Genomic DNA, 22921 nt, shown 5'->3' on the forward strand with positions numbered 1-22921 from the left:
AAGGCGATCGAATAAGAGTTCGTCAAGAAAGCCGTGCATTCAGCCAATCTTTGAATGAGAAATGGGGCCGTAAGTGCCGCGAGATAGGGCTATCTCACGTACATCCGTTCGATATTGCCACCACGCCACAGTCAACATCATTGCAACATTGCATACAGTTTGCCACAGACCAAAAGCGACCCACCATCTCCAACCGCATCCCTGTTTCTTCGCCATCTCAACTCCTGTCCACCATCTCCAATTGAATCCCTGACTCTTCGCCAGCTCAACTGCCCTATCTTTATCTCTCCGTACCGCATAAAGGTCCACCTTTCCGTCCGATAAGTCACTCCTCTTCATCAACCCAATTTCCGCCTCGTCATCCCCAATTGTTCTTCTCATCCTCCACTTGTCCTTCACTATTTTCTTCCATAGCAAATCTATGATAGTTCCCCCGATTGCAAACAGAAGTGGAGGATAGAGACGACGGACTCCTTGGTGAATTAGGAGGGAACGGAAAATCTGCAGCCAAATGTATTTGAGGAACGTGTCGTAGGTAATAAACCCGAACGTGCGAAAGGATAGTGGCTGATCTTCGTAGCGAAAGCGATCAAGGTCGTCCCACCATTTTCGAAAACCTGAAAGGTTCGATCGAGGGTTGGTTCGTGGCAGACAAGGATCTGGCTGTTTCTCGCTGTAGATAGAGGGCTGTGGCAAAGACTCTTCTTTTTGCGAAAACATATTGTTGCAATAGTGATCTGATGCTGACGAGAAGTGAGGAGATGGTCTCGTACAGGAAACGCAGCAAGGGAAGTTGTGTTTGGAATATATGAGGAGAGGGAGGCGGTGTTCCTGCGCGATGCGGCGCAGTAGCGTACAAGGTACGCGCTAGGGAATCTGCCTTGCTGCGCCACTTGAATCTTAGCGAAAGATTCTTGGCAGCATATGCAACCCGAAGCAGAAGCGAATTCCTATTTTAAGTAGCGTTAAGATAGATGAAGACATTAGTACGACCTCATACAAGGGAAAAGCTGAACACCGTAGAGCCTACAATACTGTTAGGCTGCCTACTTTGCATGCTTTCATCTTAATATAGGCCCCAAAGTGTTTAGTTTTTCTCATGTATGAGGTGGTACATAAGCCAAACATATGATCGATGAGCGTGTACCGCCACAAGCAATACTGTCTCAACACCCTCTCATTTCCTCAATCCAAATTCCTCCCCATCCTTATGCCCGACAGCATGCAGATCCAACCCATCCTCTAGAATCTCGTCAGCATCCAACAACCCAATGACAGCCTCATCATCTGCAATCGTCCTGTTCATTCTATAACGCCTGTATCTTCTCCAAAGAGTAGCAGCCGTGTACACCCACCACGGGAGAAAGAAAAAGGCGAGGACGGGGCTCCAGTGTACGGAGGGAATAACCCAAGGGAGTGTGAAGAGGTAGGTAACCCAAGCGAATGGGATGCCAATGAGGCACATGAGCATGCCTGTTATATTGCGTATGTTCCAAAAAGTGCGTGGTCTGCTGCGACGAGCCCAAGGATGCCGTGATTTATTGGTTTGTTTGCTAGGAGACGGAGGACGCGGTAGAGTGCATGGCGACTGTGATGGTGGACGTATTTCTGGGTTTGGCGTTCGTGTTGGTGATAATTCCCGCGGCAGCGTTATGAGAGGCTCCTTTTCGTAGCTCGCAGATGTGGCCATTGGGATGAACTTGATATGCGCCCTCGTGCTAGATTTTGTGGGAATTAAGCGCACAAAGGAGGTTCATGATCGTTTAGTACATGGAGGTGCGGCTGCGTTGCCATCTTGTCGGGTCGCATGCGGCACAGCGGATGAAGAGTCTGCCTCGCTGCGCCGCAAGAGTTGGGGGCCGGAACTCACACTGCAATCCGATCACAGACTGACCGATCAACGAGGGGCGGAACCGTGTCTTGGTGTTGCTGTTATCTGCAGTGTGCGTCATCCGTTTCGTCCTGCCTGCTCTGCTGCGTGTGCTTTCTTCCATCTCTCATACCCTTGCCTAACACCTGCTCGCTCAAGCCCATCCACAACGTATTCTTCATCATCTCCGTCGCCTTTCTCGTTCTCGTTCTCATCGACTTCGATTTCCCACCCACTCTTCTCCCCTCTTGCAATCACCCTTTTTACCCACATCCGCACCACCCATCTGGCGATCACCAACCCGAACCCACCGACACCAATTATGAAAGGTATCAACTGCCCAACACTCGTCCACAGACCACTCAAACCACTCACGTGATTCCAATGCAGTGTCAACTCGAGCTGCAGGATGACGATGACGTGGATGAGTAGATCAAGGATGGTGTAGTACCACCCAAGCCAGATCTTCTTTGGCGTTGCAGGGTTGGTAATCAAGAGAGAGGAAGCCAATGAAACCGAGGTCCATGGCGGTATGACATCCGGGGTCGAAGTTGCTGATGGATACATTATAGCGGCGTATGTTTGGAAAGGCCCGTTGAGTGGATCGAGAAGATGGGCTTGGCGTAGATGCGAGTAAATGACGAAAGCTTGGGGTGGGAAGCGACATGTCAGAAAGGCTATGTAGCTGTGTAGTTGGCAGTGAAGCCAAGATGGCGGCGCTGATCTCTCAGTAGTTGTGTTGCGGTACGTCTTCGGAAAAAGAATCGATCGTGCAATGACTGGGAAGGTGAGAGGTTTGTCGTCGGCGCTCATCTGGTATGGGCTCGCTGCGACGCAATGTTTGATATACAATTCGCTTTCGTAGACTTCACGGATGATGGAGAGGTCCGGCAAAGGTTGAGAGATGCTTGCGTTGGTGTGAGAAGACGATAGCGAAGTCGGTGTTGTAGGAGAAGGGACCTCTTGAATAGTGACGTGGGATGATCGATTGGAGTATCCCAGGTGAATGATGCGAGAAGGGTATCTCCACTCTACTGTTCTTTGCGCCAGGGGATCTGAACGCGTGCGAACCAGATTGAGTGGGCGGGCGGGCCCAAAATCGACTCTCGCTGGTAGACAGCGTGAGCATAGAGCTTGAGTACATGCTTCGTGAGATGCTCCATGCTTTGAGGTATCCTCCGTGTCCTTCTCTTCAACAGCCTCTTCGCCAAAGTTCTGTCCCCGAGACTCCTCCCATGCCCTGACCGCCTCGACGAACTGCCTTCTCTTTTCGCTGACCTTCCAAGCAGTCCACGGTTTCAGAAACCCCAGAACCATCCAATAAATCGTGCAAAGCAGAACGAACAGACTCATAGCCATCATCACCTTCCTCGCCCAGCCAAACAGATCCGTCTTGACCACATACATCATCAACCACGTGCCACACGGCGTCTCCTTCATATCATCCAAACCTGCCCACCAAAACCAGATATGCAGGCAAATATTCACTAGATTGACAATCTCGCATACTACTCTCCTCAGAAAGCTGCCCCGTGAGAAGGTCGCTTCGCTGTACGACGACTTGGCCCGCACACCTGTGATGCAACTCCATGCCAGTATTTGTAGTAAGACGAATGCCTCTACGGCATACACATCGCCCGGATTAGAAGCGTAGATCAACGTGACGATAAGGATTGCGACGCTAAAGATGCTGACGGAGTCGCGAAGTACCTGGGCTTCAGAGAGGAGGAAGTAGTTTGCGAACCACACAGCGAGGATCTGCGCGTATATACCGATCCGGATCCCGATGCCGTAGATATCATTATTGCCCTCGAAGCCGCATGTTGGGTCTGTAGTTGCGTGATTGAGGATGGGGGAAGGCGACGAGGAAGGTGTGGAGAGGTACATCGACGCTGGCGGGTAGGAAGACGTCGGAAAGCGAAAGCGATGGTGATACAGAGTCGGAAATGACACAACCTACATGTCAGCAATCTCTGGTAGGCATCAGTAGTGCGCTGCTGTGCCGCATTCTCTGTGCTGTCTCTAAGCGCCCAGGTTCAGGCATAGCGGATACCTGAGGCAAGCCATTCGCCACAGGCGCAAGGCACTGAAACATCGAGGCATAGCCTAACAGCCGCGCGACGAGAAATAAAGTCGTGGTAGAGTAGGCATCGCAAAATCTTTCCCTACTCGTTGATGCAAGGTGTGAAGAAAGGCGATTTGAGGTGTAAAAGGAAAAGGCGCAGGATGAATGATCTAAACGTCCTATTGCTATGAGCAGTTACCAACGAGCTCATGAGCTGTCGCTGTATTCCTAAACTCCAAAAGTAATCCTCCTGCTGTGGTATGCTCGCTCAAAATGTCCCAAAACACCGTTCCCTTATCGTACCCGTTATCTGGCGCGTGCCGTCCGTTGCGTGCCGTCCGTTGCGTGCCGTCCGTTGCGTGCCGACTGTTGCCGCTTCCGCTGTCGCACGCGACGGCGCCGTTATGCGTCGAAGCCGTACGCGGCTCTTTATATCGTTGTCGCGTCTACATGACGGTGCAAGGAATGCAGCAGCAACTGCAGTCATCGGTGCTGATGCAGCTGCACTTTCCGCCCTGAGGCTTGACGATAGAGCCGGCGGCCGAAGAGACAGAGTTGGTAGAGGCAGGCATTGCGAAATATGAATATGCGACGATCGAGTGGGTTTACGACGTTGTATGACTCGTAGATGTGCGGTCGCGGGTTCGTGACTGATGGTTCAGAGAGATGACGGAGTTGCGCTGCGATGACGTTAGCGATGTTCGCAGCCACGAGATCAGGGCTGGACTAACAGTTTGTGCGATGAAGGTGCGTGGAACGTGAGGTTTGTAGTGAGATAGTAGACAGTGGTACCGAGGAGGCAAAGGGGAGATTAATACTGTCGCAGAGGGCATCCAGCCCTGCTTCAATGCTGCGCGTGGCGCTAGGCCAATGACAGGCCGACGCTAGGGGCTGCATGACGTCGCCCGCGTGGCAGTGAACGTGGCTAATGCCGCGCGTTCGGTCAGAGGCGCGCGCGGGGCATGCAGAAGATGGAGATGCATGGCAGATGGTGTGGAAATGTTGTATTGAGATCTATGTAGATGGGGACTGTAGAAAAGGGTATTGCTAAACATGAGATGAGGGAAGCCCAACACCGTGCCTCGCCTTGAACATGCAGGTCGTGTCTGTATCGTGTCTTTGATAGCTTAGACGTCTCTCCAGGTCGGTTGGCCCTTCTCTGCGAAGGGTGTTTTGACAGCTGTAGCGCGTTAGCTAGGTTCGAGGGAGAGTTTTGACTTCATCTTACCATTGCTGTCTCCGAAAGGGTCATCCTCATCCTCCTCTGGTTCACTGTCTGGCTCGACGCGCTGCGGAGGCATGGGGATGCTCATGGGCCTCGGCGGCTTCGGAGGGGCGGACTCATTGATACCCATATTCGCCATCGCTGCTTCAGCGGCTGATACGTTGCCCTCCTCGTTATCACTATCACTGTCATCATCGATGCTCTTGTCCATGAGCTCGAATGCCATAAGACCCTTGACTAGCTCGTCGTTGGCGTTGAGAAGACCACCAATGTACTGCTCGGACTCGACCAGGTGGATGTAGCGCAAGATCTGGCGACGCAGTTGCTTGCACGTCTCGAAGCGTCGCATAACTTCTGCGTTCTCGCTGACACGCTGTTGCTCTCGGTTGATGAGTTGCAGGCCATTCAGTAGGTTCGTACTGGCGACATTTGCCGATGCCATTGTCTCAAGCATCTGGCCCTTCTCCTTCTCGAGGTTGAACGGCTGGCCCTTGGTCTTTTTCTTGTCCTTCTTATCCCTTTTGAAAAGTGAGGTTGTTGGAAGAGGGGTACCAGCACCGAGTACAACAGGTGTGGTCGTTCGTGAAGATGACGTGTGAGGTGGCTCCGGTCGCCTGCTTCTAGGAGGAGACTGCGAATGCTCCTCACGCTCGCGCGCAGCTTCGGCATCTTGCTGTCGCACAATCCGAGATTGTTGTGGCTGAGGACGTTTGGTACGGGGAAGCTCTTTGTGTAGCGCAGCTATCCGCTCAAGGCCAGGCGTTCCCTTGTATGCGACAGCCCAACTTCGGAACAAAACGTTGGCCTTCTGCCGTACTTCAGCATCGACTGTGTCGTCCCTAGCCAGGATGCGTAGTCGCTCAAGAAGTGGCTCATCCGCGAACGCTTTCTGGAATCTAGTACCAGCATTCTGAATCAGAGCGTCCATTATGACAAGGGCGCGGATCTGGCGATGTACATTTCCATACTTGCTGCGGACTTATTAGTTCATGTTGTGGATGTGCGAGAATCTGGCTTACAGCTTCTTTCGCAGAGCTCGTGCTGCTTCCGTAGGACCAGATGCCTGGATGCGGATGACCTCGATGAGATCAACGACACCACCGACATCCTGTACTGATTAGCAAAAGACATGCAATCTTAACAGGACAACTTACATTCTCCTCGTATTGCTCGCTCGTCAATCGATCGATCTGGACCGTGACAGCCGAGAAAGCGTGCTTCTACGTTTGATCCATGTTCTTAGTACCGTGTGACAGTGTTCAAAGAAGCATAGCGGGCAGGGGTTCTCGAAAATCGGAAGGTCCGCATAGGCTTTAGGGTCCTTGTGGTGATGAAGTGTTTTGCGAGGGGGTTCGACTGACGCCTCGACTGACGACTCGCTTGACAATGACAGAGTTTTGCGGTACAAAGGAAGTGCTTGCAGTTCAGGAGATGCACTGCTGTACGAAGAAGAAGTTCTACGAAGCGTCTCTCCGTAGAGAAGCGGTTGTCCGTCGTACCAAGAAGCGTGGGAAATCATGACTACGGTAGGAATGGTGATTTGAAGGATGAATGAAACGGGGCTGCTGCGGAAGAGAACATGGTCTTTGAACGCTCTTAAGGAGAAACGAGTCTGAAGAAGAACTTACAGGCATCGTACGTTTGTCGCTTCGTTTGACCCTTCAGGGTAAGACCTGCTATATTTGGGAGGCGAGAAAAACAAAGCACCCCGAACAGGATGTTTGCTTAGCTGTCAGAACGAATCTGGACAGAATCAGGGTCTGATGTTTGCACCACGGTCTGAGAAAGGTCGGAGGGTCGGTCTGGAAGCAGAGAGCCGGTGTTACAGATAAGAATAGAACACTCGGGGTTCAACGGAACATGTGTTGACGAGAGGTGCAAGGTTTGCAGGAAGTCAGAGCTGATGGCAGAGCTTCGTAGCGGAAGTCTAAGTAGTAATGGTTGCCTATGCGCACGCGATAAGATGAAGCTATGGTTGCTTGGTCGGGCGCAAGCCCCCCGCAGTGGGGTGGCTTTGGGCTGAGTAAGGGACCATGGAAGTCGCGACCCACCACATCAACCTTCTTCACCTCATCTCTCACTCCGCTTCTATTCCATGTCGCTTCACTGATAGAGTCAGCATGGATGCACCAAACGCGCTGCATCACGACGGGGACACGGGGACAATGAGAGAACGAACGGGTGATGACGCGTGAGAAGCCCGACGCGCGCTCACTCACCTTTTCTCACCACACGTTGCTTTTATCTCATATCGCTTGAACTAACCTGAAGTATGCAGATGCACTCACATTCGCTCGTCAACTTCTAGTTTCACGGCCATCAATCAGCCCTCGACGCAGTTTCCGACGCCTCCCTCGTCAACCGCGGCACCCGTGCAGCAGAACCAGGCGCGCCGGAGAGCCGCCGTGCACGAGCGACAGCGACACAATTCTACTGTCGCGCGCTATCTTGGTCTTGGTGGCGCGGACGAGCCAACGCATCTCGAAATACGTGCTCCTTCGCCGGCATTGCCGCGTAGCCCGCCTCCAAAACCTCGACGCAAGCGACCTCGATTGGCCGTCCAAGGGAGCACATCAGATGGCAGACGTGTGAATCCGGAAGGAAACGGACTCCTCGATCAACCTCGTGTGTCGGAGGGCTTTCGGACAAAGAAGCCTTCACGCAATTCCGCAGCCTCTAGATCTAAGGCTTCACTATCGATGACAACGCCGCAGTCAATATTTGTTGAGAATGCGCAAACACCACGATCGACAATAACCGGCAACGGAACGGCGGTTTCACACCAGGACCACCTCAGTCAAGCCTGCAATGTGACAGATTATGGTTTCGCGAGTCCTGAAACCATGCGAAATGTTAGCCAAGATACAGTAGCCGCATTACCTATGCAGTATCCGACCGCACTCTGCGAGTTTGATTTCGACGATAACGACTTTGATACCAGTGAACCTGAACAACTTGATGCTCCCCTCGCACCACTTCAGATTGAGAACTCGATGCTTGCGCAAGACGACTTCGACTTTGACATCAACGATGATGACCTGCTCACATTGACATCCGAGATTGACGACGCATGTCCTGACCTTGCAAATGCTGCTTTGAACCGCTCTGTGCAGCCCGGGAACAGGGACGATGACAGACTGCGTCACCCTCCCGGCACCTGTGCGGATGCCCCTATCATACTTGATGGAAGTCCTGACAAGAAGACCTGTCAGCCCGTGTCAAAGCAATTCACTTCCCCGGTCACTCTCACGACGCGCCTGCAAGCCGCAACTGGCGATCTAGGTTCATCGAAGATACGCAAACCATTTGTCAGGCCACCATTTCCAGAGGCTGTCCGTGATCGCTCACCCATCATCGGTCTTTCGTCAAACCTACTGCTCAGGACATGTTTCCGCATCGGTGAAGTGATTAACCAAAGCTGTCAGGCATCCAAATCAGGGAAGCACATCATGATTGAGATGTATGCCAGAGTGCTTGCTTCTGAGCGGACTAGTACAGAGCAGCAGTTCACCTTCTGCGACCTCTTCCACGCCAAGCCACCTTACATCAAGGCAGTGTATAATGCTGCTATCTGGAAGTCGGTGCAGCTCTTCGAGTACGACAGCAGAAGACTGTTACAGCAAGGGCGGATCTGCCGCTGCATTGGCACCATGAAGCGCGAGGATAAGGAATGGACAATGACAGTCCTCAACATCTGGGAAGCAACTTGGGAGGACATTGAGTGGGTGCAAGGAATTGTGGACTCTTAGCAATAGCATGAAAAGAGTGTTCAGGGGTACGAAGGCACGGGTGATCTATGGTTGACCTACGCGTCCTGATCAACATCATACCGAAGGCGTATGGAAGTTGTTAATACGTTTCGTATAGTACTACAGTTGACGCAAACAGCCTGTGCTACAAAAGTTTCAATTTCAGAGACATTCAGAGGGCGTGGTTGTAGGTAAAGCCTCACAGCATGGTTCACCCATGACGGTGGCTTGCACGTGACGAGAGGCCCCGCTTCGTGATATTGACGTTCAACGGACGGGCCATTCACCAGCCCCGACAATTTGACTCTGATCACAGCGCGCTGCTGAGAGAATGCGTTTCAGGTCGCTTCCTGTGATATCAACCTTCCACCTCAATGTTGACGATGACGCCAGACATCGGTAGCGAGCGCAGTACCGCCGAACAGGGCGAGGCAGCCATGATGGAGTCGCAACCTCAACTGGCGACAACGCCGTCAAAGACGAATTCGCCCAAAGCACGGTCGCTCTCGGACAGCACGCCCCGTCTTGAGCCCTCTCCGAAATTCCGCGAACCCGCTCGCATGTCCAAAGATGATCAGACCATCGTCGCCAGCCCCAGCACACCGCGTCGACCCGACTTCCTCTCGCGAGGCCTGTCGCTGCAAATGCCTGCGCGAGAGTCGCCCATGCCCAGTCCCGCCCACTTCGCTGCCCGTGTGCCCCTCTCGCCCCAGCTAGATTCGCGCAACACGTACGCGTCGCCTGCCTCTGTGCTGCCCCGACGGTCGCGCGGTGCCGAGTTCTCGAGAGCCTGCACCAACCTCCACCATTCGACCCTCCCCGACCAATCCTCGCCGGATTCCTCGCCAACGATCACGCAGAAGGGCATCAAAATACCGCCGCGGAAGCCTCGCTCCAACTCGATGCTGCTTGACTCACCCAATGTGAGCATGCAAGGAGGCTGGAGCCATGGCGATAGAACCGCTCCGTCCAGCTCCGTCGGCAGCATCAACATGATGGGCTCGGAGGACTCTAGTAGCTCTTCGGACGAGGTGGATCCACTGGACCCTGAGGACAACGACGACCCCATGATCATGACCCCGCAGGCGAAGACCAACACTCTCTTCCCCGGACTCAATACCGGTAACGCGTGGTCGAACTTGTTCTCGCCTGGTGGACAGCCCAACTTTGCGAGCATGCATAGGGCAAGGTTGCGCAAGGGTCGCAGCCGGAAGAGCTCCAGCTCAGCCAGCGGACACAGCTCCATGGCAAGCCCTGGGCCAGCATCGCCCCCAAACGGCAAAGACACGGGTTACTTTGCGCGAGAAGCGGCTATGCGGAAAGCGGGATCACGACGAGAGAGCCTGTCGCTCTTTGCCAACGACCTTCACATCTCGTCTGGTAATGACAGCGGAGACGAGGGCGGTAATCTGCCCCAGACTCCAGGTGTGGTGCGGCGGGTTGTCACACGGAGAGGCAATCTACTGGTATGGACTTCCGTTGTCACGCAGACATCAGATGCTAACTTTACTAGCCCAAATCGAGGCAATTCGGTCGCATCCGAGCGGAGCTATTCGAAGAAGCCGCACCTGTTGATAGCGAGTTCCGCCGCGAAGCCGAGATCATCCGACAAGTGAGAGAGAGCGACACGGATCTGGAGCGGCCTTCTAATACAGCGCAATCATCGCCAAATCTATTACCCACAGTACCAGGGCTGGACGGTCCGCTCGAGGGTGTCCCAGAAGAGGGCAGCGAGAGCAACATGAGTCTGGACGGATCAACGTCTAAGGGACTTTTCGGTGCATTCGGTAGTCTTCACAGTGGTCGCAACTCGATAAGCAACGGATTCTGGAACCAACGCGCCGCACATACTCCACCGCCATCCTTCCCTCGCGCAGAGTCATCCGCAATGAGCGAGGACATGAACATGGACTCGCCCTCTATGAATGGTGGAGCATCCCGAGCATCTACACCAGGTCCGATGCAGCCTCCCACAGCGGCTGAGGCGTTGAAGAAGTCGAACAAACGCCGACGAGACGACGACTTTGACGAAGCTTCGATCAAACGGCGTGCTGTCTCCCCAGGCCTCAGTGTTCACAACAGCCCGGTCATCTCGCAGTCGCCCGCACAGAGGGACAGCAGTCTTTGGGGCACGAATCCCAAAGCCAGTCGGGAGACATCGATCAGCGGTCAGTCACACGGTGAGCGTTCAAACAGTGGAGGCAGCATGAGCATGACGCCGACACTGGGCCCAAAGCGGATAGGTCTGCAGGGCATGACAGATACCAACGACGGCTTGATGAAGATGAGCATCGAGTGATGGCCATATATGACTTCTTGTAGGATATTGTTAGCATTGATCCAATCTTAGCGCGGCGTTCTAGGGTTAATGAGGCCAACGATGGTTGCTCGATATATATAGATACCCATTGTCAATTTCCAAATTCAATATGAACCAAGAACTGCGAATATCGTCCGCGTGCACTGCATTGTTGACGTAGCTTCCTCCGCAATCGACTATGGGCACATGGATGTTTGACCCCTGTTCGCCCTGCTGGCCCTTGCCCCACTAAGCGGCTGCGCGCCTCGACGTCTGCCCGCAACTCCACGACGCGCCGAACAATTGAGACAACCACAGAAGCATACCCGCCCTCTGCTACATAGCCAAATCGCAGCTATGTCACGCACAGCAGCTCTCTCTTCCTTCATCGACAGTGCGCCGCCTGGCGAGGTACTTTCCCCACCAAAACAGAGCTCCCCTCCCACCAGTACACCTACTAACACCACCACAGCTCGCCGATGTCACCAAGGCAATCAAGTCAATCCTCGGCGACGACGCCGTCCAAAACGAGCTCTCGCCGGCCTTCCAAAAGTACAACGAGGAGCAATTCACCACAACGAAGCTCCCCGGCGGCAGCACCGAGGTCCTAGTCAGCCAGTACAACTCATTAGGCGACGGCCGCTACTACGACATCGACACACAAAGTTCTTTTGACTTTGACCACGCCACGGGCAAAGCCAGCGCTGTGCAGAGTTACGTCGTAGAAAGCGCACAAGAAGAGCTCCTGTACGTTCCGCCCCGCCCCCCGCCAAGCCAATATCTCCGCGCATCCCTCGCGCACACCCATTGGCTACCAACACACCCATGCCGCATAAAAGCTTAACCTAACTTCATCCCAACAGCAAGAGCCTAAACAAGTCCCTCAGCACCCACGCCTCAGAACACTACCCCAAGTCTTCTCACGGCGTGTACCCCGTGCCCTCCTCCCCCTCCTCCCTCGCCATCATCACGGTCGCAAACAAGTACTCCCCCACAAACTACTGGAACGGCCGCTGGCGCAGCTCCTACATCTACGACACGTCCTCCGGCACCATCACCGGCAGCATAAAAGTCGACGTGCACTACTACGAAGACGGCAACGTGCGTCTCCTTACGACCAAGGAGGTTAGCCTCAGTGCGGGTGCCAGTGCGAACGGAAGCGAGGTTGTGAGGAAGATTGCGGCCGAGGAGAAGAAGTATCAGGAGGATCTGAACAGGGCGTTTGGTAGTCTGAGTGAGGGCGCGTTCAAGGCGTTGAGGAGGCAGTTGCCGATTACGAGGCAAAAGATTGAGTGGGAGAAGATTAGTGGGTATAGGTTGGGCCAGGATATTGGTGGTGGCAGGAGGTGAGGGGATGTTGCCTCGTTGTGTGATGTGAGGTTTGCGGGGGTTAGTGGATGGGACGTGTGGTCGTTAGCTTTGTGTACTGAGGGGTCGCTGAATGTGATGGCTGTAGCACGTGGTATGATATTCGTGGCTGCTTACCCCGGTGTCCTCGCTCGCGTGCTTGCTAAACGAGAGATGGTATATTGGAACGTTTCTGGTATATGTGGGCGGCGAGACCAGCTTCTCCGGGCCGCATGGTATCATGATGTCGGTCCTTTTCCTGCTTCCTCTATTGTCACGATTTGCTTGTCTTTCAAACATCACGATGTCGCACGTTTGTGTTGAAGCTGCAGAAGCTACAAGCAGGTTTATCTTCGATGGACTGTCTCTCGTGAACTTCTTCGACTCTCAATTCCCCGGTAAAGATGCTGGTGGCACTAGCCTCAAAATCAAAGGTACGAGATCCATGCGAAACGATTTTTGATAAATTTGAGATCGCGTCACTAATATATACTACTTCCGTAGCTGGTCTTGCTGATCCTGGCAACGACGAAGACAGTCTCGTCAGTCCTGCCTCATCAATGCCTCAACGTTGGTCGCACAGCCTGACAAGGAAGTAGGGCGGGTCTATCAATGGTGCCTACTCATGGGGCCAAGCCAACGAATTCTTTGGTCTATCAGGCGGTTGTCAGATAGACCCTGCGGGCACCTGATGATCTCCCAGTCTGTTGCGGCCCAACGAGGGGAATACATAGGCATTTCCAACAATGACGATGCTACTTGCATCGCGTGGGTTAGCGTCGTTCAATACGACGGCACTGTGGGTGGTGCTTGGACCGGCGACATAGGCCGCTACTGTGACCAGAGGTTTTACTACAGCAAGGAAAAGGCTGGAACGTATCAAGACACCGGCAAAGACTATATCCCTTCGTGCACCGGGTGAGTTCCGACTTTACGGACTGCGATCGAGAGTTAGGCTGAACTCGTACCTCCAACTATACAGGCTTGACGAAGATGTCTCGAACGATATCGTGAACGCAACGCTCAAGTTCAGCCTTGGTGCGTATGGCAAGGACGTCACATCAATTGGTGACAAAGAGGTGGTATGCGCTTCTACTCTCTACGGAGGAGACAGGTGAGTACATCATTCAGTGAATCATATGAGTAAATGGCTACCTAGGTAATCACCAACGCAGCGAAGCCCGCCAAGCGAAGCATCCCCAAACGCCCTATGTGGATGCACGAACATCTCATCGTCTCCAACTGGACCAGCCAAACGGCCCCAGAACTCTGCGACTCAGCCATGTCCTGGGGCCTCGACTTCGTTGAATCTGACGGCCAGTTCTGCGATATGGCCACGAAGACCCTTACTCCACTTTGTTCATCCGAGACCGTCGGCAGCTCGGACTGCGTCGATGTTGACGAGGAGGCCGTCAGCGTGGTGAAGCGCACCAGCGTTGCAAGGCGGGCCGCGAAGGTTACGCACAAGTCTTACAAGAAGATTCAGAAGTGGAATCCAGCCCATTCTAACTTCGCGCACGATGATTGGCTCTCATTCCCACTGGCACCTTTCCTTGGGGAGATCTTGGCGCTCTACCAAGATGGATAAATCGGCAAGGAACGACTGTGCCACACAGTTAGCAACGGGCTCACCGAGCGTATCCCAATGCAGGGTGTGATTAGAGTTCCGTATAGTTATGACATAACGCCTAGCGGACTGTGCCACATAAGCATCTTGGCCCGCGGGGCGAGCGGGAGCTTGGCGACCTCGGGAGGCATCCCCAGGCTTGGCGCCACGTCAAATCATATTAACCGCCAATAGGCGAATGCTGGAAAGGGCATTCCAACTCAGCCGGGCACCGCCCGACGGGTACCGGCTCATGCATCATGTGGTTGGAATTTCACAGATGAGCACTGGGACGATGTCAACTCGGCAGACTGTGGTTCTATTATGCTAGGGCTTCGCGCAACACACATCTCAGCTGCATGTACAATCTGAGACTTCTCCGCTTCTTCTTCTCCGGACGATCGAACTACCTACAGGCCATTACTGACGGAATACGAAATACACTCGAAACGGATATCACTACCAGACTATGCATCAATCTCGTATGCTATCTCTCCTGCAAGTTGCCAGTGGACTGGCATCGGTCGCTCTATTGCTGTTTCCACCCAACGCTCACGCCTACGAATATGACATCGTAAGGTACTTATCACTTACTCTGTGCATACCCACAACCCATGAACTGACTCCAAAGTGGCAACAACTTGACAGTTCGCTTCTTCCAAGAGAGCCAAGACGAAACATGCTCTTTCCGCAACAGCAGTAGCGCATTGACTTTTACGACATCGACCGTCCCCCTCGGCGAGTACTGCTTCGAGATGGAAGACGTCTTTGGCGGGAACACCACTCAGGGTTTTGCGAACACAAGCTGGGCCCTCGGGCAGCTTTCAGGCGAAGCAGGCATTTACTGGGCAGTGGAGAACGCCGAGTTATACAGCCCCGAGGTGAACTACACCAGTGTTCTCTATCATCTACGCCCGGTACTATCCGCTGAGACAAACAAGTACGCGGATCGCTCAGTCTCTATTTATCCTGCTAAAGGCTGTGATACTTGGGATCCTACCAGTGACCTCCCGATAAATCCCCCTGTTCCCTGGTATGGCTTCAGCTGCTGGAGCGAGGAAGAAGGCAATTACAGTACTTCGGAGTACGGTGCACGCAGCTTTCGCATCGCGCCAGCCCGAAAGGAGAGCGATCGAACAGGCAAGTGTATGGTATTCGCGGAACGTGGTGCGGCTATGAGTCTCTATACGTCCCCTCGTGCCATTTTCGGCGCCGCACTGAGTGTTTCTATGGTCGTCTGGTTTATCTTGTAGTCATGATGGTCCTCTGGTAGCTTGAAACGTCACGAATCCCGTCACCTTCGTTATTAGTTAGCTCCTTGGCAGTTGCAATACATCTATGATAGCTCAGACACCTCACAAGACCGCCTCCGCTAAGACTGTGATGACCCAGAGGCAGCGAGCCAATCACCTATTCAGCAATTCATGCGCGAGGAGCTGCTCTCGAATGATAAATGTCCTGACTCCAAGAACCCCACCCTAGCGAAGGAAATGTCAAGTGGCGTGTAGCTAGCTGATCAAGGTATCACTAAGTATCGACACCCAACTACAGCGCAAGACCATTTTTCAGACCTTGAACTCGCGATCCTCATGGAGCGTCACTCAAAGTCACGAAGCATACTCAACTAAAAATCCAGTAGTTGCAGAATCATTGTGATAACAGAAACCCTTTTCCTAACGCGTTACATTGAAGGCCTACTCCAATAATTTCCTCGAGAAAAAATACTCTTCCTAGAATGAGTACAGCCTTGTGTCACGTCGCGATACACACATTGAGACATCCGTATACTGGCAGCATGCGTGCGTGCGCAAACATGGCAGCGTACCATATGCATTAGTCCTGAGCGATCAACGGACGCCTCCGTCGGAAGGATACGTGAATGAACGACGGTTCAAAGAGAAAAGACAATGCCGAGACAACATCAATGGCGATAGCAGCCACGTGTAAACGCCATCAAACCCTCAATCCAAACGCCACATCCTGATAAAAGAAAACAGTCCATCTCATCACTCTTATTTCGTGATGAAGCCCAGGTAATCGGCGACAATAAGCGTCACCATCCTATCACTCTCGTTAGCACACACCCTCACATCAAGCCAAAGGACAACAACTTACGCATGCGGCGCAATACGGACATAGTACGTCCCAAAGCCACGGTAAAACCTCAAAAGCCCCTCTTCCTTCGCAACCTTCCTGAAGCAATCGAACATACCCTTATAAGGCATGGTGCCATCCGGCCCCTTCGTCTGCTTCTGCAACCTCGTCTTCATAAAGTCAAACGGCAACGACAGGAACGACGCAAAGAAGCCCGCAACCGCCGATGCAGTAAGAGTCTGTGTGCGCGACGACAAAGACGTGTTCTTGAGCTGCTGTTTGGCTTCAGAGAAGAAAGCTAATTGGCCGAAGTTGAGGGCCATGGCGCGGACGACGGTCGGGTAGCTGCCGGCCCATAACCGCGTGACGCCTTCTTGCTTGCTGATGCGGACGAGGGCGTCGATGACGGAGGTGTAGTTTGCGCGTTGGGCGACGGGTTTCAGGCCGTCGGATTGCATGCGGATGAGGGCGAGGTCCGCCGGGTTGCCGACGATGGCGGCGAGACCTCCTGCAGCTAGACCCGCGCCTGCGCGCTCTTTGAAGCCGATGGCTGTGCCGTTTTCCTTGGCGCGCGCGCTTAGTTTCTTCATGAATGTGTCAAAGAAGCCTAGGCGCGCAGTTGTGTAGACGGCTTGGCGCAGTATTCCCGCGCTGAGGCCGGTGTAGAGGTCTAGCACTTTGCCTTGGGCGATGATGTCGCGGAAGACTGTGACGGGGGTCGGCTTAGGGCCGGTCTTTACTCCTTCTCCGGCGAGTTGTAGGCGCACTTTAACCATGTCTACGGGTTGGATTACAGTTGTTGCTGTCATGCCTGCGATGCCGCCGTTTACGAAGGGCAGTGCCGCGCGCATGAAGGGTGTGTGTAGGAAGTCGGCGGTGGCCTTCTTGGGGTTCTCGGCGGCTTTGGACATGGCGGAGGATGCGTCGCTTAGAACAGCTTCTGAAGATTGCTTTGCGTTCTCGAGAGCGCGTGCGGCGGGCATCTTAAGGGTTTGCGAAGTGGCAGCTGCTGTTGTCGACATTGCGTTGTCAGTGACAGCTTGCGCAGTCTTGATATGTGAATAGATAATGCAGGAAAGGAAGATCTGTGGGGTATATCGCTGTCGCTATGCTGTACTGGAAATAGACCAAATGTGAAGAAAGACTGTAACTAAGAAAGTAAGAAAGCCCACAAAAGAGACTCCATGACCGGGTCTATATCCCAGCAGCATAGCACTACGACGTGCGTCCGTGAGGTGTTGGCAGAGCCTCAGCCTGAGACGCAGTTCCCATGCGCCTTACACCGCGGCCGTGGACGTCGCAAGCTAGCCGGCTACAACCTAGATGTACAGCTTCGCTCGGCGCACAGGAAAGAATGTTATCGGACATGTGTGCATTTCCGAAGGCGTGCGCACGTGCGATAACCCTTCTCTTTCCGACTGCACCCGCGGCGATCGCATTGTAGATGCTCAAAGACGGTGAAGAGGAAGATGGGACGTTGGGTGCGTACCTCGTGCGCTGACGTCTGTGCGGAGGATCCAGTCCGCGTCGGAGAAGTGGGGTGTGGGTCGCGGGTTTAGTGGGTAGGGTGGTATGCGCTCGACTACCCGCTTCCTAGCATCAAACGACTATGCGACGATGCAACTTGGATTGAAGTAGCAGATAAGATGGAGTTATGGACGAGGCTGTGAGTGAAGAGGCTCGGAGGACAAAAGCAGCACGATGATCTGTTGTTCTTAGTTGTCAACAGGCCCAGCCAGTCGACCGGTGCCATGAACTGAGGGGTGGGCTGCGTTTCCCCGCATCGCAGAGCTGCCCCAGCGAGCCACTGATATGAACTGCTGCTCGTCCTACCTGATGCCAATTGCTGTTGGGCCAATCGGGTTACGCTGATTTCTGGAACTCTGATGCCATTCTTACTTCACAGGCTCCCATGTTGAAGTTTAACGTGCACGGCGGAGCGGGACGAGCTGGGCGCATTGATGTCGCGTGTCCATGCCATCCGGTCTGCCTTGCACCGTTGAGGCTCTCATACCATTGCGCAATGTCTTGCTCGAGTAACACACGATCTTCAGGCACAGAGTATCCCGTTTCCAGTGCGCCACATGCGGAACCGCTTGCATGTGAGCGATGACGTTTGTTGTAACGGCAGCCTTCGGCCAATCGAACGATCGCAACTTCAACGCAGCGCATCCTGTCACATGTCATGGACAATACTGTGAGCGGACCTGTGCTGCAGTACACCACGTTGTGGTTGCGGTACCCTGTTACTAGGCGCAGTGACCTCACTGTGCTTTTCCGGATGAGACTGCGGTTTCCGCGCGCACAACGTGCATCCGTGCGTCGTTCCAACCCGACGTGCGTGTACGCGCATTGCTTTTCATTCGTTGGGTATTGATATACCGCCGTGTCGCAGATCGGAATGAACTGGCGAGATCGCTTTCTTTTGGGCGAGATCAGGGTCCTCAGCGTTGGACGGGGCGGTGCTGAGGCCTTTCGCCCAGGTGCGCGGTTGAAGTTGCAACCACCAGTGACCCGAAGGTATCCGCGGCCGAAGACATTCTGAGTGACGACAGGCTGTGAACTACTTTGTGAGCGGAAGAATATTGTAGCGAAATGTCATGCAGGGCACCAGATCTAGGCCAACACAATGTCCGTGGGTGAATGGTAGGTCAACTAGTCTTCGGCACAGGGTCGGGAATGTGGAGGTGCCCGGCCGGCCTGAACGCTTGCAGAAGAAACGAAAGGGTTGCGCAGGTACTGTTGAGAAGATTGATGCCTGACTACGGGACAAGTACTATGCCGCATAGATTGCGCAGCCTGTCTGTTGTCTCAACATATTCCGCTGAAATGCAACTACGTATTTGCACCTTTGGGTATCATTGAGCCCATCCGAAACCGAAACGCCATTCCCATCGTGCATAGGCTAAACCGACATCTCGCTATCACTCGGAGATCCGAGGTCCTCGATAATGCTCGACTCTGGCGGCTGTTGAGTCCCCGATACCTGCAGTCTCGGTGTCGATCCAGACAGATCGTCGCTCCCATCAACTTGTTGAGCCTCACGAGGAGCTTGCACCTCGTCGTCGGAGTCGTCACCTTCAAGTTCAGCTGCTAGCATGCGCTTGATTCTGCGAGCGATAATAGTGTCCTTGCGCACGTCGTCTTTGGTCAGCAACTAAGAAGCAGTGTCAGCATAGGTCTCTGAGAATATTGAAATGCGGGGGATAGACTTACCTGTGAGCAACCATTGACTGGGCACTCAATGGCTCTCTGACCGTCCACCCTGTGACCGCCCGATCGTATCATATCGAGAACGGCATTCTTCTCGAAGGTATGAGGACACTTTGTGCTTGTGTAGGGGTCCTTGAACTGCTGGTATGTGATGGGGCACCTCGTGCTGATGGTCGCTTTGTCTACTACAATGTCATCGTCGTCGTCGAGGTCGCCTCGGCGTGTGTCCGTAATGCCAGGCGCTGGGGACCCGGACTCATTGAACCAGGTGTCTTCATGACCAAGTGTGGGACCCTCGTCGCCATACTTGGCATCGTGTACCGTGCGCTTGAATTCGCGGTAATCGTTGTTGCGTGCATAGCGCGCTGTGTAGGAGAGTGACGTGTAGGCATCCTTGTCGCGCTGCATACGATCCGCAAACAGCTCACTTGCGCCTGTGAGAGCTACGCGAGAGCCATCGAGGGGTGTAGGACCGGGCGTAGGTCTGTCGTCCATATCCTCGTCGTCACCCTCGTTTTGTGCCCGCTGGCTTGCTGCCTGAGTCTGGGTTTGCCTTTGTGTCTCCCGCTGTGTCATCTGCGTCCGATATTCGTCTGCCGACCGTCCGGGCGCAGTGTTCCTTAACCACTCCAGCGCTTCCTCGATGCGCTGCGCGGCGACACCCGAGTCGATGACAGCGCGCATGCTTTCTTCCAGCTTGGTGGTAGCCCCATCCACATTGGTCTGGAGCTCTGCCATGATACTTTCTTCTTCGTCTTTGTCGTCCAGACTTTTGCCCACGTCCCACTTCTTCTGCCGTCGCTCGATATACCCAGCATGGTCGCGCAGCATGTCGTTAATGTTTGCCGCTGTACTGGTGACATGCTCGGTAGCCTGCTTATTGTGCCTCTTGATGTCATTAATATTGCGACCTTGTAGTTCCCTCAGGGCTCGCGTCGCTTCGGTATCGAGGGGATGCGATGGCTTCTTGTACGGTGGAAGGACGTCTGCGCTGCGGTTGCTACCGGCAGTTCGCGCTGGAGTGGAAACTCCAGACGGGCGACTAGCAGATGGCCTCGTAGTTCGGTGTCGAGAGGCCATGTTGTTCTGTTCAGTGCGATTTTGCTATGTAAATGCGATGTGGTGCTGCCCAGGTGTCGCGTTGGGCAGAAATGGCGCCAGACACGATGATGCGGGGAACGCGTCGGGAGAAATGCTTTAGGACTAGCGTGCTCGCCAGGTCACGTGCTGCAGATTGAGAGGTTGTGGCCGCCCTCTTGTCGCAAGGTCACAAATCGGGGTGTCAATCTCGTAAACATCAACCCATCCATAGTCTACAGCTCTCGATTCTTGGATAGATGTCACAGAGAAGGATTTCGAGTCACCGTGTCCAAGTCACGATCTGCCTCCCGGTCTTCCTTCCGCCTTGTTCAAGGAAACATCCGAACACTATGGAGCTTACATCAAGATAAAAACACGCAAAGCTGGTGACCTAACGTCAACGTAGGCTCTACACCAGTTTAGTCGTTCCCTTGTATATGGTGCTTCCGCGATGTAGCTCTGCGGCACAGCGAACTATTCTCGGAAATTAAACTGCACGAAGCGATCTCGTCACATACCCTGCCCCATCACCGTTATTCTAATCCTGGGTCAGACCTACGGCAGTCATGCAAAGCCGGCAAATAAACTGGGTGCCCAGTCGGGCGCATACCACAGCACCGGGATAGTAGGATCAGGGTCGGATCATCTCTGCATATACCATGCCTTTCCCAAGCCTTTCCCAAGCTTTCTCCAAGCTATCACTGGGCATTTGCCCAAGCTTTCCCCAAGAAATCTCCAAGCAATGGCCAAGTGACGGGCTATTCCTGGACGTTTGGCCAAGCGCCTGTGGTCAGATGGGCGGTCGCTGACTTGGCGTGGTCTCATAATAGGCCTTGGTATTGCCGGGCTCGAGGCTCTTATTTCAGTATTCCCGGGCTCGAAGCCCCTACCTTAAATATGTCGAAAGATAGAGAGAAGTATTGAGATCTTTACAATCGTGGTTATAGTTATATTTGGGTGCTATCGAAATCTACGGTCTACGTCTTGACTCCATCGACGCTGACCGATGCGTCCATTATCCATACGTCCGAAAAAGCGTGGTATCATAATATGTTGACAAGAAAATAATGACGCCCAAAGTGCAAGTACTCCGGAGTCCTAAGCAGCCATCAACCGCTTCCCGGGTGCTGTCGTTACCGTAATATTCGTGTACGCCCGAAAGATTCATGCCCTGCGTGCTATGATAAGCCGCATGAAGGATGCGGTATGCGTGCGCACGTTCCGAAGGACAAAAGTTGCGAGGCGTCCAGTTCCAAACTCTGCCGTCGTCTTTCGTGTCGACGGGTGCCTCGACCCGCGTGGCGGCGCTGGTGTTGCTTCCAGATAGTCTATGCTATGCCTTCGGAGCTTCACCTCATCACGCTCGTGATGGTAGTTGTAGTTTGTGGTGCCTTGTTGGACAGAGGAAGGCCCTTCTCGATATCGCGCATCTTGTTGGCGTTCTTGCCCGGGGGTGGCGAGTTGAGCCTGATGCCTGTCCTTCGGTTTTCGCGGTTCTGCTTGCCAGCGTCGTTGTTCGCGCGGCCAGTAAAGCGACGAGACGCACGGCGAATGGATGCGCGAACGTCCCACTGGCGCTTCTTCGCGAGCCACCAGAGTACACCCGATGCGACTGTGTTGATGTTAGCTCGAGTATGCTGGGACGTGATGTGTAGAACGTACTGGATCCGAGCACGACTAGGACGGCGACCACAATGATCGCTGCGATAGCACCTCCCGAGAGCGAGAAAGCACCCTTCTGTGTTCCCGCAGCGCCAGCATCGCTGGGGTCTTGCGGGTTGTCGCTACCGCCATTGTAGCCGGGAGGAGGAAGCTCGCTGCCCGAGGAGGAGTCCTGAGCAAGGGCGAGCAGAGGGAGGAGGAACGAGAGGAGGAGAGGCCTGCTCATGATGTCGATGTGCCGTGGAATGCGGCGTGGACGGGAGGATGGATCGGATATGAGGTGACACGAGGCTGGCGTGAAGGACGTTCGATCAACTGGAGGAATACCAACAACTCGCTACCAGAACGGAGGGCATGTCTCTATATTTGCGTGGCCACCTGCGAACATCTTTTATCCAAGCCAATACCTTCGCCACCACTCGTCCAATACCCCGCCAGTCTCAGGGCTTCTCGGCGGTTAGCATCGTGCGCTTGGACGGCAGACCAGGTTGGCCGCCGGAGAGTACATCAGGCCATTCTCTTAATATAGCGGCATTGGCGTCGAGTTTTGTCGGCTTGGAAGGATAAGCCGAAAGGATTGGTAGGTCGTACTGGGTAGTGGGCGCGTAGCTGTATAGACGAAGATCACCGTGCAGGAGCTAGCAAGGGGTAAAATGTGATTGGACGCACCCCGGTCTGAAGCGCCCGGCTAGCTATGTCGCCGCACACTTT

The 22921-nt window shown here is 53.8% G+C and overlaps 8 protein-coding genes across 8 annotated transcripts; 4 read left to right on the forward strand and 4 right to left on the reverse strand.

Annotated features, from left to right (window-relative positions):
• Positions 1-5062: 5062 nt before the first annotated feature.
• Positions 5063-6794, reverse strand: J4E90_007999 (uncharacterized protein; the record flags this gene model as incomplete). The annotated part of the gene is made up of 5 exons (XM_051437529.1): positions 5063-5115; positions 5164-6131; positions 6180-6268; positions 6315-6380; positions 6789-6794. 5 exons carry the CDS (start codon positions 6792-6794, stop codon positions 5063-5065), a joined length of 1182 nt encoding a protein of 393 aa, XP_051288340.1.
• Positions 6795-8003: 1209 nt separating this feature from the next.
• On the forward strand, positions 8004-8909 carry J4E90_008000 (uncharacterized protein; the record flags this gene model as incomplete). The annotated part of the gene is made up of 1 exon (XM_051437530.1): positions 8004-8909. The coding sequence occupies one exon, from the start codon at positions 8004-8006 to the stop codon at positions 8907-8909; it is 906 nt and encodes a 301-aa protein (XP_051288341.1).
• Positions 8910-9283: 374 nt separating this feature from the next.
• J4E90_008001 (uncharacterized protein) lies at positions 9284-11208 on the forward strand (the record flags this gene model as incomplete). Its single annotated transcript, XM_051437531.1, has 2 exons — positions 9284-10375; positions 10423-11208. The coding sequence occupies 2 exons, from the start codon at positions 9284-9286 to the stop codon at positions 11206-11208; spliced, it is 1878 nt and encodes a 625-aa protein (XP_051288342.1).
• A 357-nt stretch (positions 11209-11565) lies between these two features.
• Positions 11566-12558, forward strand: J4E90_008002 (uncharacterized protein; the record flags this gene model as incomplete). Its single annotated transcript, XM_051437532.1, has 3 exons — positions 11566-11619; positions 11681-11955; positions 12072-12558. The coding sequence occupies 3 exons, from the start codon at positions 11566-11568 to the stop codon at positions 12556-12558; spliced, it is 816 nt and encodes a 271-aa protein (XP_051288343.1).
• A 301-nt stretch (positions 12559-12859) lies between these two features.
• J4E90_008003 (uncharacterized protein) lies at positions 12860-14143 on the forward strand (the record flags this gene model as incomplete). Its single annotated transcript, XM_051437533.1, has 5 exons — positions 12860-12989; positions 13060-13097; positions 13400-13473; positions 13538-13637; positions 13715-14143. 5 exons carry the CDS (start codon positions 12860-12862, stop codon positions 14141-14143), a joined length of 771 nt encoding a protein of 256 aa, XP_051288344.1.
• Positions 14144-16173: 2030 nt separating this feature from the next.
• On the reverse strand, positions 16174-17277 carry MIC33 (putative mitochondrial 2-oxoglutarate/malate carrier protein; the record flags this gene model as incomplete). The annotated part of the gene is made up of 2 exons (XM_051437534.1): positions 16174-16222; positions 16277-17277. 2 exons carry the CDS (start codon positions 17275-17277, stop codon positions 16174-16176), a joined length of 1050 nt encoding a protein of 349 aa, XP_051288345.1.
• Positions 17278-19160: 1883 nt separating this feature from the next.
• On the reverse strand, positions 19161-20548 carry J4E90_008005 (uncharacterized protein; the record flags this gene model as incomplete). The annotated part of the gene is made up of 2 exons (XM_051437535.1): positions 19161-19412; positions 19472-20548. 2 exons carry the CDS (start codon positions 20546-20548, stop codon positions 19161-19163), a joined length of 1329 nt encoding a protein of 442 aa, XP_051288346.1.
• Positions 20549-21897: 1349 nt separating this feature from the next.
• J4E90_008006 (uncharacterized protein) lies at positions 21898-22436 on the reverse strand (the record flags this gene model as incomplete). Its single annotated transcript, XM_051437536.1, has 2 exons — positions 21898-22160; positions 22211-22436. The coding sequence occupies 2 exons, from the start codon at positions 22434-22436 to the stop codon at positions 21898-21900; spliced, it is 489 nt and encodes a 162-aa protein (XP_051288347.1).
• Positions 22437-22921: the final 485 nt, after the last annotated feature.

The sequence above is a fragment of the Alternaria incomplexa genome (assembly GCF_024043165.1).
Source record: "Alternaria incomplexa strain BMP 0042 chromosome Unknown scaffold_12, whole genome shotgun sequence".
Lineage (NCBI taxonomy): Eukaryota > Fungi > Ascomycota > Dothideomycetes > Pleosporales > Pleosporaceae > Alternaria > Alternaria incomplexa.